Genomic DNA, 15,800 nt, shown 5'->3' on the forward strand with positions numbered 1-15,800 from the left:
GAGTCGGATCTTCAACTGAGACTGTCATCCCTTAAGCCAGCATCAAGTATTTGGCTTCTGCCATGCAACATCAGCCTTTTCATTAGGTGAGTCATTATTAATGTGCTCATGTTATTGTTGGTTTTATTAGCACTGGCATTAGATGAAGGCTACATTCAAAACACTGCGCCCTTCAGACAGCGCTTACTAGATACTGTTACTAACCTTACATGAAAGTTTCATGGATATAAGGTTATTTTTAACCCACCGCTTTTTTTCTTCTATCACTACTCACACTCATTTTTTTGTTCTACCACGACTGCACTCTATGTATGAGAATGCATATGATTGTTAAAATAAATGTCCTCTGAGAACACACTATTTGGCTCCCTTATAACTTCTGGTCGGATGTGAGCCGCAAAGACATTTGAGATTTTTAAGTGGGCCCTGAGTCTGAAAGGTTCAGAACCGCTGGTCAAGTCTTTGATAGTCTTGCTATTCTCTGTTAATGGCCAACTTCAGCTATCTGATGTTCAAAGAGACTGGAAATTGATTGATTCATTGATTCTATGTCCTGCATGACTCTGTTTGTGTATGCTCTGTTCAAGGTTCAGATCCATGTGTGATGTCAACACCAACCACTTCATGCTGTTTAACTGCAGTGTGCGGTGGCTGCTTTTCAAGTTCGACATCTTGAGTGTAATCATCACCCTGGTTGTGTCGCTCTTCGTCGTGCTAGTCCCCAATGATGTCATCGACAGTGCCACAAAAGCCCTGGCACTCTCTTACAGCACTCAGGTAAACAATTCCCAGGCTTTATTTCTGTTAATCCATTTTAAAAGGCACAAAAACCATTGCTTTAACGTGTAATTAACAAATATAAAATACTTGCACTGCAAATTCAGTAACTTATGTGTTACTGGTCAGTGCGACCAGGAGATAATTCAAGGTATGTTTCTCATTATATCCTTCAAATTTTCCAAAGCCTGAAAAAAGAGACCTCTAAAAAAGAGAAATCTAAGGAAATTTGAGCTATCGTCAGAAAAATGGTGGGGTGGGGTAGTAAAGGGACTGAAACTCAAACGCAATCACTTAATTTTAGTGACAGATGAAAGCTGCCAATGCTGGAAGACACACTACACTGTCAGTTACATTTCCTGGCCCAGGGTTGCTGGGGCTCCATGACCAAACCAGCCCAACGGCCAATCAAACTAGCCCAAAAAACAGCCCAATACAAAAACTCAATATTCAACACTTCATACTGCTTTTTAAGTCCAACATCATGACTTTTATTTCCAAACATATTGTACTACTCGCAAAGTAACATCATATAGCAGTAGTGCTCACTAATTCCCTTTGGGGAGATACTTATGAACAACAATATCACTCAAAGCGTCGCAGGGTCCACCCACATCCCAAATCCCAATCTAATCCCTGGGGACACAGATTCGAAGGGTAAATCCAATGAGGAGGGAAAGAGAGAAGAAGGGATGTTATTTTCATGCCATGATCCATGTTCCTTGGTCTGTTCAGCCAACAAATATGTTTGGGTATTAACCACATCGTCAAGGGCCTCTCCAAAGGAAATTCAGCTTGTCATGCTTCTTTATATATGCCTTTCTCACAGCAGAGATTTTGACATCTATATGGACAACTCCTGTGCATTTACCTTCATGCTGGCACACAGAAACACCTAAATGAGACAGACCCCAAATTAATGTCACTGCCAAAATGTCCGCCATTTAGTCGATTGTGTCCTAGATTACTGATTCGCTGAGTCTGTAGGTACTGACTACGGAAGTCCGAAACCACACTCAAGCGCCTCCTTTAAGCTATCCCTCCAGTCTCCTCCATCAAACACGTCTTTGGTGGAATTCCGCATTCAGATTTGAATAGTTAACCTCTGGCACTAGAAATGTAGATTTTTTTCCATTTGAGAAATCTGGTGATGTGTGTGTATAAGAGAATGTTGTTTATTGTTGTATGTATGTGTGCTTAGATTTCAGGGTTTTTTCAACAAGTGATCAGACTGACAAACGAGATAATGGCCAGGTTCAGCTCAGTGGAGCGACTTCTGGAATACACCAAGGTAAGACTATCATTCTTCTCTTCTGCTTCTCACTGATTAACGCTTGCAATAGTCTAAACCAGCGGTTACCAACCTTTTTGGACTTGCGGCCCACTTGAAAATCTCAAAAGCGTTCGCGGCCCACATCCGACCAGAAGTAGAACAGGAGCCAAACAGTGTATTCTCAGAGGACGTTTATTTTAACAATTATATGCATTCTCATCATACAATGCAGTAGTGGTAAAATAAAAAAAGAGGTGGGTTAAAAATGTCCTTATATGTATGGAACTTTTGCGTAACTTTCATACCGTTACATGAAAGACAGCGCTTACTAGATACTTTTACTAACCTTACGCGAAAGTTTCATGGATAGAAGGTTATTTTTAACCCACCGCTTTTTTTCTTCAATCACTACTGCACTGTATGTACGAGAATGCATATGAATGTTAAAATAAACGTCCTCTGAGAACACACTGTTTCGCTCCCGTATTACTTCTGGTCGGATGTGGGCCGCAAAAACTTTTCAGACCTGAGATATATTTTAACAATTATAATATAATTGTTAAAATATATCTCAGGAGGACTTTAATATTAACTCACCTAATGAGAAGGCTGATGTTGCATGGCAGACACCAAATGCTTGATGTCTGGCTTAAGGGATGACAGTCTCAGGCAAAGATCTGGCTCAACATTCAGTTTATTCCTGTATTTCGTCTTCAATGCCACAAGCGCTGAAAAGCCAGTCTCACAGAGATACGTCGTCGGTAAAGGCATCACAAATCGCACAGCTATGTTGGACAGATTGGAATTTGCGTTCTCGGTGTCCATACATGACGTTTAAATTACTTTCTTCTTGTCCTGATACTCCTTGAGATTATTATCGAAAAATTGAAGCGGCTTGGACATGTGCTGTTAGTGTTTTGTCTCGAGGTGACGGCGCAGTTTACTTGGCTTCAGAGCTTTGTTTGATAAAATCTCGGCACACACCACGCAAAGTGTTAACGGTTCGTCTCCCATGCCTGTCCAAAAAAATCCCAATGATGTGCTATACTTTCTCCGAACCGTTCCTTTTTGTTTGACAGGCGGGACTGTCCTGCCTGTCCACCTTTCCTTTTCACTGTACCTGATCCTAGCCAACCATCCATTTTAATCATCACTGCAAGTTAAAAAATGTACGGATGCATGTTGATCGTGGTCCGGCTTGGACGTAGTACGCCCTAACATAAGTTCCTATCTATCAGTGATGATGCATTTTTCAAGGTTTTAAAGAAAAAATACCATGAAATGATTTTTAGTTGTTTTTTTTTCATTTTAAAACTTTTTGGTAATTAATATTTATTTTTTTATTTTTTTGCCCATGATCTGCCCACTTGCAATTCCCTCCCATAGGTTAGGATTTCTGGTCTAAACAGTAGAGCGCAAATTAAGGTCCTGATACACATAGCAACTTTTGCATCAACATCAACCGACAATTTCAACCAGCAACATCATGAGACACTGGGCTACAGGGCTATGGGCAACACAGCAACAACTGTCAAATGGAATTTCAGCCAATCAGAACATAGAAACACAGAAAATAAATCTAGTTCCTCTCTTTCATGAAAGTTTAGTAATTTTATTGCGAGTGCTATTGAAATCATACACAGATCTCAATCATTTCAATTAATGTAAACAGATAATCAAATTAACACAATCAAAAGAGCATGAATTAAATAACTAAAAATATTTTACAGATTTTTCTTCACTTCCCTTCAACAACAGAATGTAGAGTTTCTATCTTTTTTTTTTTAAAATGTATTATTATTTCTTTACTTTATCATCAGGTATATGATTCAGGTATGAATGTAATTGAAAAAACTAGCATGTGGTGAGGAACTTTCCTTTTAAGCTAGTCTTCCTGATAGTTTAAAGTTTAGGAAGGGCTCATGCTCTCCGTACTCCTTTGTCTAACTATAGCTGTGGCAATTCCTTAGCAGCATGTAGTCTGCTAGCTCATTGGATCTGATAAATATCTGTTCACTTTATCTAATGTGTGTGTGTGTGTGTGTGTGTGTGTGTGTGTGTGTGTGTGTGTGTGTGTGTGTGTGTGTGTGTGTGTGTGTGTGTGTGTGTGTGTGTGTGTGTGTGTGTGTGTGTGTGTGTGTGTGTGTGTGTGTGTGTGTGTGTGTGTGTGTGTGTGTGTGTGTGTGGTAACTCAGGCGGTAGAGCTGGTGGTCTAGTGATCCAAAGGTTGCTGGTTCGATCCCAGGCTCCTCCTGCTAGCATGCTGTAGTGTCCTTGAGCAAGACACTTAACCCCTAGTTGCTCCTGATGGCTGCGTCCGTCGGTGTTTGAACAATTGTAAGTCGCTTTGGATAAAAGCGTCTGCGAAATGAAATGTTGTGTGTGTGTGTATGTATGTATGTATATATATATATACTTACCAGAAAAATGTAATCATATTAAGCTCCTTTGCCTTGCCCACTTGCGCTTGGATGACCGCCATTGTTGTTTAGAAGATTTACAGGACAGCAAGATCGCATGACCCCAAATCTAGACTGTGATTTAAGTATTTTGGATGTAATTCTCTATGTTGGCCAAGAGTGCAGTGTTGATCTGGTGTATTCTGATATTAAATGGTTGACTTGATGTCAACGTTGAACATTGTTGTGGTTGGTGGATGTTGGTGTAAAAGTTGCTACATGTATATTGGTCTTTAGCTGTTTGGGACCAACCAGTGCCAAGAGAACAAGCCACATGGTACCAAGATTCAAGATTCAAGATTCAAGATTTTTTATTTGTCACATACATATACATACTTCCATACATATATGCAGTGAAATGTAATGCAACGCACCCGGTGAGGGCACACAATAAGTCCTAGGAAAAAGTACAAAAATAAAATAAAAATAAAAAGTAGAAAATTACTTTCTAATAGACCGACTAACTGACTCCTAAAACGTAATACAGTAAGTGGAATACTTAGAATAAGATAAAAAATATATAGAATAAAATACAATAAAAAATAAATCGAAATAAAAGGGAATAGGTTGAAGTAATATGCCTATGTATATACAGATATGTGCATTTAAAGTGGCATGTGAATTAAAACCAGTTTTTTTTTTTTACCAGCACTACAGCAGACTAATGACTGAGACATATTTCAGCATGAACTACGGTGGTATTTGCTATGCGGCGTCTATGGTGGTGAGCTATTGATAGCTCTGGGCACTGACTGCAAATGCCGCCAGAAGCCTACTGGCAGCGCCACCCTCTTTTACCATTATTGCACATCTTATTAATATCATTGCACATGTTATTGTTTACCCCAAATTTTTCCATGACAGTTTTTGAGCCACTCACGTGCAAAATATTATAAATTTTAAAAAAACCCTGAATGTTCCACAAATTTTCCCGCCGTGAGTTCTCAATCTCTGTATCTTTAATAGTAATGTTAGTGTTATAAAAAATAAATAAATAAATAAAAAATAATAAAAATAAATTAATTAATTAAAAAAAAAAAAAAAAAAAAATATATATATATATATATATATATATATATATATATATATATATATATATATATATATATATATATATGATTGTAATTTTACTACCAAGTCGAATGCGGAAATTTGGAGGAAATTACTTGACGGAAATACACAGTGTCCAAAGCAAGCAGGCCAATCACAGCAGCTTGTGGTGCTACGTCCGACGCATAGTTACAGTTTTGGAGAGGCGCAGGCTAGCTCCGGTGGTTGTCTCTTCATCCTACACAAGTACCAGAAGTAGTTCCTGTGTAGCTTGGGTTTTGACGTTCAACCGTAAATCGGCCTTTAGTTTGCAACCATGCTATCGGTATTAAAAGCCTACTGGTTAAACAAAGTTTTTGTTGATATCAGCTCATTGTTCTAAAATTCGTCTGCCTTGTTGATGATTTGTTCAGATGAATGTTCCTGAGGGTTCCAGGCATGTGAAGGAGGCCCAAATCCCAGAAAACTGGCCCCAGAAAGGTTCCATAATGTTCCAAGACTATAGCATGAGGTACAGGGAGAACACCCCCATTGTCCTCAACCGACTCCAACTTCACATCGAAGCTGGGCAGAAAGTTGGCATTGTGGGAAGGACCGGCTCTGGTAATCAGCTTTTAAGATGTTTGAAACTAATCTAGTTCTATTAGCTGACCAATAATTCATTGTGTTTATTTCAGGCTGTATAGCTTACTTCAGACTGACTTTTACCGTGTTATGGAAGCAATGTGTGTGTGTTTTCTACCATTCTAATACCATAGTACCATTAATGTCATGTTTGTTCTGCAGGAAAGTCCTCTCTGGCCGTGGCTCTGTTCAGGTTAGCAGAGCCAGCAGAAGGGACCATCCTGATAGACGAGGTGGACATTACAAAGATCGGCTTGCAGAACCTGCGGAGCAAGCTGTCCATCATCCCCCAGGACCCTGTCCTATTTGCTGGTACCATCAGGTAATCTCCACAGCTAACCACAGGCATGCCCCCTGTCACTCTTGAAATTAAACTTGTAGGATGAATGTACAATATATCTATCTCACCCTCTCTGCTGCCACATATCACCAATATGTTGTGACTAATAAGAAAAATAAAATTAATAAAAATGACCTGGTTCACAGCGATCCAGAAATAAGTTAATTATATAATAGATTGTAAATACAGCAGTAGGTACTCGATTAGGCTTGGTACGCCAGTAGGTAGGTAGATCTTTCATCTGCCTTTCAGTCTGTCAATTCGTGAAATTATGCATTTCTGATCTCTGAAGGGAAATTTAGTCTAACATGAGCAATTTACAATTTCTAAAAATATCTTTAAATATAAATAAAGAATGGATATCTGCAAAAACATTTAATGAATATCTGAATACACACAACGGACATGCAGTACTTCCGACAATACAATCCAAATATCTACATTAAAAAATATCTATAAAATGTGTATATATATATATAAACAAACACACATATATATGAAAGCACACAAACATTTTGCAGAAATGTAGAAATCTGCACAATTTAGCTGTATTTGGTGGGAATGGAGCTGTACTAAATGTTCATGTATCTTTAGGGAAGTTGAATCCACCTACCTATAATTAACACTTCAGTATAGAAATTGGTATTTTCAGTAGTCATGCACTCATGAAAATAAGTAAGTCAGGCCAGAACATTGATCTTGAAATGTAAATAAAGTGGTGTGCCATACACAGATACCTATGTGTAAAGATGTTTGCACCTGAAAAGTTGTTGTGCATTTTCACAATGTTTTACATTATTTTAACTACTCACTTTGAGTATCAAACTATGTCTGTATATCCTTTCAGGTATAACTTGGATCCCTTTCATCACTATACCGATGAGGAGATTTGGGATGCTCTGGAGAAAACCTACATGAAGGACACAGTATGTTACCTCTTACAACTTAGCAGAACAGTACATGAGAACCAAGATGACATGATTGAGAACAATGATCAGATCTGCAGTAGTGGTTGAACCTGACCCTAATCCAAGAATTCCTCGGCAAGTGCTTTTACAGGGTAATGTGGAGACATTTTGACCTCAGGTAAAGGGCAAAGTTAACCTATGTCACTTACTTACTATGGCCACAGTTTAAGAAATGTATTATTTACCATTCATACGTCAATATGATATTCATACAGTTATGTTTGCCATAAAGGCACAGTTGCAGTTTCTGCTCACTTGCAGCATAGGGCAAGCCTGCCCATACTGTGCAGGGAGTGCTGCAAAGCAAAAACAAAAAAACGCTGTGGCTCATAGAATGAAGCCAGCATTAACACCGATTCAGTGTTATCAGTATTATCTTCTGATGCACTAGGTGGAGGCTGGAAAGATTCAGCAATCGGCCAGCAGCATTATGGGTTGCGGGAAGTGTTGTGGTCAAGACAGGTCATCAGACAATAAGCTTATGCCTCGTTTCCACTGCACGAAAAATAAATGCTTCTCCAATCGGCTGTAATGGAAACATGATATCTGGGTAGACAGACATTTTCGCCCTTTTTCCGGTCATTGGCGCGTAAATAGACAGGAATATCCATGTATCATTCGATCATTTCATATCCGATGTAGAATCCAAAATCAGAAGTTAATGTATTTTTTCCTGTATGGGGGACCTTGAAATGTTTTGAGTGTGGGGACCACTTGGCGTGCACAGAGCGGAGGCAATCCAGCACTGCCCCAAGCTGGTCTCCAAACTGGAGAATCGTCTCCGTTCCGGAGGACAAGGCCCGATGCGTGGTGCGCGCGCTGCTGTGTGGGCATGGATTGTCAATGCTGCTTTACTGTTTATTTTTTCCCCAATCACACTGGAACCATGACCCGCCAATTTTTCGGCGTGTTTGTGATGTTGAACATGACACACCAAGAAAAAAAAAGAAAGGCATACTTGTTCACTGGTGGTACACCTAATTTTACCGATAAATTTGTAAATTTTACACGCTAATTTTAGTATAGAAACGGTATTAATGTCAGATTAATATGTGGCCGTGACTGTATTTACACTATGAGCTACATTAGAGGTAGGTTTTTGTGTATTTAATACACAAAATATCTGTTTGAATAATGGTTAGCATCTAGCATGTAAAGCACTTTGTAAAATAACCCATATGGATGTAAACAGCCTTTTGTGTTGTCAATGTTATCATTGATAACATTGCCCCTGTTAAAACTAAAAACATAGAAAAACAAAAAGCCCCCTGGAGAAATGGGGCGGTTGTTAGGCAGCTTAAGAGAGAGTGTCGCCAGGCAGAATGAAAATGGAGAAAGACAAAACTTCAGGTTCACCATGAAATTCACAAGGATAGACAAAATCAGTACAACAAAGAAATAAAACAGGCCAGACAGCCTTTCTTCTCAAAATAGTAAATTGCTTTTCTCCACTGTTGATAGATTATTAATCCACCATCTACACTGCTCCCATGTCTCACTTCGTCCTTTTGGACATAAAAAAAAACTAGACGATATTGTTGGTCAGCTCAGGTGCAGCTCAGGTATATTTCCTGTAACATTTAAAACAGCTGTCAGTAAACCACTCCTGAAGAAGATCAATCTTCAATTAACTATAGGCCCATTTCCAACCTGCGATTCCTCAACAAAAACAGTTAACCTTCAGCTTAACAACTATCTAACCTCAAACAACCTTTTAGACACGTATCAATCTGGTTTTCAACCTCACCATAGCACAGAAACAGCTATTAATAAAGTTGTGAATGATCTGCATATAAACACTGATGCTGAAAAAAAAATCTGTTCTTCTGCTCTTAGATCTCAGTGCTGCCTTTGACACTGTTGACCATCATATTTTAATAGCAAGATTTCAAAAATAAGTCAGCCTATCTGGCCCAGTTCTAAACTGTTTCAGAACCTACCTACAGGACAGGCAGTTCTTTGTGTCCATTGGAGATTTTGTCTCAAACAAAGTGGATATATGTGGAGTGCCCCAAGGTTCGATTCTTGGACCATTATTGTTTAACCTCTATATGCTCCTACTTGCACATATTATAAAGAAACACAAAACAAATTGCCATAATTATGCAGATGATTCACAACTGTACATATCCCTATCTCTTGATGACTTACTTACCCAAACACTCCCTCACTCAGGGTATTAACGATATTAATGCATGGATGTCACAGAACTTTTGACAACTGAACAAAAATAAAACAGAAATACTCATCTTTGGTGCAAAGGCTCAGAGACAGAAAATTGCAGCTCATCTCAGTTCTCTGTCTCTGGAGAGCAAGACGGCAATCAAAATTTTAAGAGCCATATAAATCACATCACAAAATCAGCCTTCTACCGTCTACAAAATATTTTAAAATTAAGAGGCTTCCTGTCAAAAACAGACCCTGAAAAATGAAACCATGCATTCATAACAAGTAGATTGGACTACTGTAATGGCCTATTCACGGCCTTTTCGAAATCAGCCGTGCAGCGGCTACAGTTTATCCAAAATGCGGCTGCATGCGTTCTCACTGGGACTACAAAGCTTGAACACATCACACCTGTTCTTAGATCTCTACATTAGTTCCCTGTTAAAACTAGAATTGATTTTAAGATTCTGCTACTTGTATATAAAGCCATACATGGCCTTGCACCTCAGTATATAAAATACTGTAAATGCTCATTACACACGAACCAGCAAGAACTCTCAGGTACACAGGCAGTGGTCTTTAACTATCCATCGTACTAACTTCAAAGCAGGGGAGGCTGCCATCTGTATCTATGCCCCAAGTAAATGGAACACCCTCCCCTGAGGACCTGAGAGAGACCCCCACACTGAACACTTTTAAAAGCAGGTGAAAAACCTTGCTGTGTGTGTGTGTGTGTGTGTGTGTGTGTGTGTGTGTGTGTGTGTGTGTGTGTGTGTGTGTGTGTGTTGTGAGATATGTTTATTCTGTACTGACTGTTCTTATGTTTGCACAGACATTTTATATATTTTCTTTGATTGTATTTCTCTGTGAAGCACATTGTGTTGCCCTGGTATGAAATGCGCTTTATAAATTAAGTGTGACTTGACTTGACTTGGTTTTGGCACAAAAATGCTTTGTGAATTACTTAAGACTTAAAACTAGGACTGACATGCCCGCTACTTCTAAAACGTTAGGAGTTACTTTTGGTCTGAATGTTTTGTGAAGAGTAGTGATGACTAATATTGCTGTCCTTTCTCTCCAGTTCTCAAAGAATCCTGACAAGCTGCAGGCAAAAGTTATGAAAAATGGAGAGAACTTCTCTGTGGGACAGAGACAACTGTTGTGTATGGCTAGAGCTCTGGTTCGCAACTCCAAGGTTTGTCTGTCTGTCTGCATGTCTCACTGCCTACCATATACTGTATGTAGTCTGTCCTGGCTGTGGAATCACGGACCAAATTTTTACACACTCACATTCTTGAGGGGTCATGGGAATTTGCCAAACCAGTCTACATGTGTTTTGTGTGCTTGGAAAAGGTGTATGACCATGTGCGCTGAGGGGTTCTGTTAGAGTTACTGTGGGAGCATGGGGAACCGGGGCTGATGCTGCGCACCATTCGGTTCTTGTACACCTACCATTTGCTACGAGTGTTAGGCTCCGTCAAGCATGTGCCTTGTCTCTTATTCTGTTTGTGTTTTTTCTCTGAACTTGTAACTCTGTACTGTTAACTGTGAGTTTATCAAGTTTGGAAGTGTGAGTGTGGCATCTTAGTGGGGGTCAGCGTCAGCACCTCAAAATCTGAGGCTATGGTTCTCACCTGGAAAAGGTTGGCTTTTCCTTTTTGGATGGGACGTGAGCAGATGACCCAAGTGGAGGAGATTTGTTTTCTCGGGGCGGTATTCAGAAATGAGAGTAAATGAGAGCATGAGATTGAAAGATGGTTGGGTGCAGCATTGGCAGTAATGAAGGCACCGTACCAGAGCATCGTGGTGAAGAGGGAGCTCCCAATTTACTGGTCAATCTTTATTCCACGACTCACCTATGGTCACAAGCTTTGGGGAGCGAATGTTTGTAGTTGGTGATGTGCTTAAGTTCTTTCCACACTGAAGTAGCAAGAGTTGTTGGTTAGAACTTCCAGAACTTCCAGCTTCTCAGAATGCACCAATTTGGCTGCCTTCACCACCTTGTAAAACATGTATTTTGCCACATTATACCCATCCATGTCGCCAGCAGCTGTGGCGCGTCCTGCGCCTTGACTTGCGGTGGAATGTAAATGCCGACCAGCTTAAAGGATGTGAACCCACGGGGGGAACAAAAGATTGCAGATCAAGAGAAGATGTCCAGAAAATCACTGTCATGTCACGTCACAGCCATCATTAAGATAGAAACAGATCCCTCCACCTTTTAGTTTTTCACGTCAGCTCCCTGTCGCGTTTGGATCGGAAAAGCTGGAAGCTGGGCAGCTGTAGTGCAGAGTCCGATATACAATAGTGCTACACACGCCACAACTCCATGATGCACAAAATCAAGGAGTGAGAAAAGTCTCTGTGTGGTGTGGGGATAGTGTTGTTTGAGTAGCCACACCGGTCCTGGGTCTAGGTAATTGGGGCCCAGGATCTGTGTGGCTGTATACTCATTTCTTGATTGGTCTAACGAGCAACAAGTAAAGCCCCCCCCCCCCCCACACACACACACACACACGAGAGGAGCCCTTGTCATGTCATACTGTCTATCTGCTCCAGGGCTTGTTCCATCTAGCCAGCTCTCTACAATAAACTTGGGTTTCTCAACCCCATTGTCTGTGTCTCTGTGCCGGAGTGCCCTGAAAATGCCACTTGGGTGGAGTGTGGCAGGCGAAATGCCACACTCTTTTCTTCCCAATCATCAGTAGCAGCTCGTCCTTATTACACAATGAGTGCACATTGAAGAGGAATATTGCCAGCAGCGCAAGTGAAACGCACCAGCATTCTGGAGCTTCCCTCTCCAGTGTCTCACTCAATTCCACAGATGGGGTTAAGAAAGTGGGGAATTAAATCCTGTGGTATCGATTCCCTGATGTTGAGAATCTCTTCTCTCGTGAAAACAATCCGTGTGCGATTACCAAAAACAAACCTAACACAAGAAACATGCAAAACAGTGCGCACCAACTCACCGAGGATGCAATATGCAGTGCCATCTTGGAATAAATATTTATGTGGAAAAGTACATCTACTATGTGAAAATATTAAAATAATTCACTACAATCGCAAGCTTTTATTTTTTACAATTTTATGGATACATAGTGTAGAGACTTTGTACTTTGTAATGGTGTCAAGTAGAAGAGGATGTTGGGGTGTTGTAATGAGTTGATGAGCAGTTACAGATATTGATATAGGAACTGCTGTGGAAAGGCTGTGGGAGGAGCTGTCCACAGTATAACACCTGTCCTTTTCTCGGTCAGATTATCCTATTGGACGAGGCCACGGCATCCATCGACAGTGAGACAGATTCTCTTCTCCAGCACACCATCAGAGAGGCTTTCCAGGCCCAAACAGTATTAACCATTGCTCACCGTATCAACACCATATTGCAGTGCGACAAAATACTGGTCATGGACAATGGACAGGTAATACACACGCACAGATAGTTTATAGAGAATAAATAATTTATTGAGTAACATATTACAGAAATAAATCATAGCAAGTGGTCTTTGTATACACAGGATAATACACTCCCCTTGATGCAATAGGCTGATAATCCAGTATCTTAATAGCCTAATCCATGTGAAATGTAGAACTGTAATAACTAAATGTAGGGTTGGATTTTTCATGAGGGGTAACAACCCATGAAAAGGCTTGCTGGTGATTGAATACATTTCCAGGTATGGGTCTTCTGAACTTACTTAATATGTGTGTGTATATACTGTGTGTGTGTGTGTGTGTGTGTGTGTGTGTGTGTGTGTGTGTGTGTGTGTGTGTGTGTGTGTGTGTGTGTGTGTGTGTGTGTGTGTGTGTGTGTGTGTGTGTGTGTGTATATAATGGTTAATAATTTGTTTATTTATTTACATTTTCAGCACACCTTACTAGTTTAATTAATAAGCATAATTAGTCCAACATGGAAAATATATCAGTATTACACATCCGCGTAATCACGCCCCCTTTCTTTCACACGGAAGTTAACATGTTCGAGGAGAACATTGGGGAAATATTCCAAATAGTATTGGGGATCATTTGTGGTGATGTGACAAAGCCTGTTTAAGAAGACTTCTGTTTCCACTCACATGCTGGTGTTGACATAGTTTTCCCCAGGGACACAAAGTGTAAACAAACAGACAAAGGGCTGTTGTTATATGGAGCTATCAAAGGCAGTATTAAATGAATCACAAGCCCAAACTTGCACAATTCATCAGGTTTGGTCTAGAAAGCTTTATCTTTTGTGGATGAATATTTGGCCATTGAAGTTTTGGCCATTTCACTGGATCACACATCCACTAACAGCAGGGAGAAGTGAAATAAACTGAGCTAGTTTGATCATATAGCATTGATCATGACATGGTCACTAATATTTTCACCCGAAACTAGAATTATCAGAGGAGATATATAAATGTGTATATCTATATATACTGTACACACACACACACACACACACACACACACACACACACACACACACACACACACACACACACACATATATATATATATATACATATATATATATATATATATATATACTGTATGTGTACATATATATGTATGTGTGTGTGCATATGTGTGTGTGTGTATATACTGTATATATATCTATATATGTGTATATATATGTGTGTGTGTGTGTGTGTGTATATATATATACTGTGTGTGTGTGTATATATGTATATGTGTATATACTGTATGTATATGCAAATATGTGTGTGTGTGTGTTTGTGTTTGTGTGTGTGTGTGTGTGTGTGTATGTATATATATGTGTGTGTGTGTGTGTGTGTGTGTGTATGTATATATATATATATATATATATGTGTGTGTGTGTGTGTGTGTGTGTACATATGTTTGTGTATATATGTGTGTATATGTGTGTGTGTATATATATATATATATATATATGTGTGTGTGTGTGTGTGTGTGTGTGTGTGTGTGTGTGTGTGTGTGTGTGTGTGTGTGTGTGTGTGTATATATATGTGCAAGTGTGTGTGTGTGTGTATAGATGTATGTATGTATATATAAATGTGTGTGGGTGTACAGTTTATATATGTGTGTGTGTGTGTGTATAACTCTGTTTAGCTAGAAGCGGAGTCAAATGTACAGTATTTCTGAGGAATTGTAGATAGCAGCAGAATATAGTTTGAATTTTGATCACAAATCAATGTATAAATCAAGTATCCCAACATATGAAATGGAATTATGTCTTTATAAAGTAGATAATTTACAACGCATGCGCTATGAACACAGTGTGTTATTCATCACATATTCGTTTATTAAGCCATAGTCTTAACTAATGTGCGCCTGTGTGTGCTTTCCAGGTAGTGGAGTTTGACCATCCTGATGTTCTGAAGGGGAGACCAGATTCATTATTCAGTTTTCTCCTGAAGGCTGCGTCGTCAGTCAGCACCTGAACATTGCCTCCCTAATATCATGGGTTGAAATAGGATGCTCATTCTCACACAGCCTTTTCAGCCAAATTACCTATTATTTTCCCATACCCCTGACCACTTGCTTTTAGCTGTACCACGGTCGCAGCTCAAAACCGGGACAGCCCCGGACAAACTGAGACATCTGGTCCCTGTTGAAATGCATCATCCACCTTCTTAAATTTTGGAAACAGGGATCCCAGCACTATCTCAGTATTGGACAGACAGGAACGAAATTGCTGTTGACCTTCTCGTCTGAATCCGGGTTGAATATACAAAAAGCTAATGTGTAATGAAGCTTGAGTATACCTGTAAGATGTTAACAGCAAACACATGGTTAATATACACAAAGAACAAGTTGTTCTGGTTGGTTACACGAAAATGTGCCATTTTGTGTCCCTTGAACAAAACTGCTCTGTAAATCTGAATAAACAATAAAAACAAATAAAATAATAATGTGTAATAATGTGTTACATAAAAACACAATTTTTTCTTTGTTTTTTAAAGAGTAACACTTTTTAGTGAAAAGCATCTTGCAAAAAATGTAAAAGGGGCCTGTCCCTCAGTATGATTTTCGTACTTTCACTAGCTATTGAGGCCAAAAAAGTCAAACTATCATATAAAAACTTCAATTTATATAAAGCCTCAAGTGCCGTCTCATGGGTTTTATTCTAAATACAGTGGTACCTTGATTTACGAGTGCATTAACATACGTAAGTTTTC

The 15,800-nt window shown here is 39.5% G+C and overlaps 1 protein-coding gene across 1 annotated transcript in view; it reads left to right on the plus strand.

The window, feature by feature from the left end:
- The window catches only part of LOC307227912 (ATP-binding cassette sub-family C member 12-like), a gene marked incomplete at its 5' end in the record, with an annotated part of 46,436 nt that extends 31,170 nt beyond the window's left edge, over positions 1–15,266 (plus strand). Inside the window, 8 exons of the mRNA XM_079997352.1 lie at positions 588–777; positions 1,979–2,068; positions 5,973–6,162; positions 6,346–6,505; positions 7,371–7,449; positions 10,739–10,852; positions 12,915–13,079; positions 14,970–15,266. Of these exons, the coding sequence (XP_079853478.1) occupies positions 588–777; positions 1,979–2,068; positions 5,973–6,162; positions 6,346–6,505; positions 7,371–7,449; positions 10,739–10,852; positions 12,915–13,079; positions 14,970–15,062 (1,081 nt within the window). The 3' untranslated portion in view covers positions 15,063–15,266. The remainder of the gene's footprint in view (positions 1–587; positions 778–1,978; positions 2,069–5,972; positions 6,163–6,345; positions 6,506–7,370; positions 7,450–10,738; positions 10,853–12,914; positions 13,080–14,969) is intronic.
- Between the last annotated feature and the right edge of the window lie 534 nt (positions 15,267–15,800).

The sequence above is a fragment of the Zeus faber genome (assembly GCF_960531495.2).
Source record: "Zeus faber genome assembly, chromosome: 3".
Taxonomy (NCBI): Eukaryota; Metazoa; Chordata; class Actinopteri; order Zeiformes; family Zeidae; genus Zeus; species Zeus faber.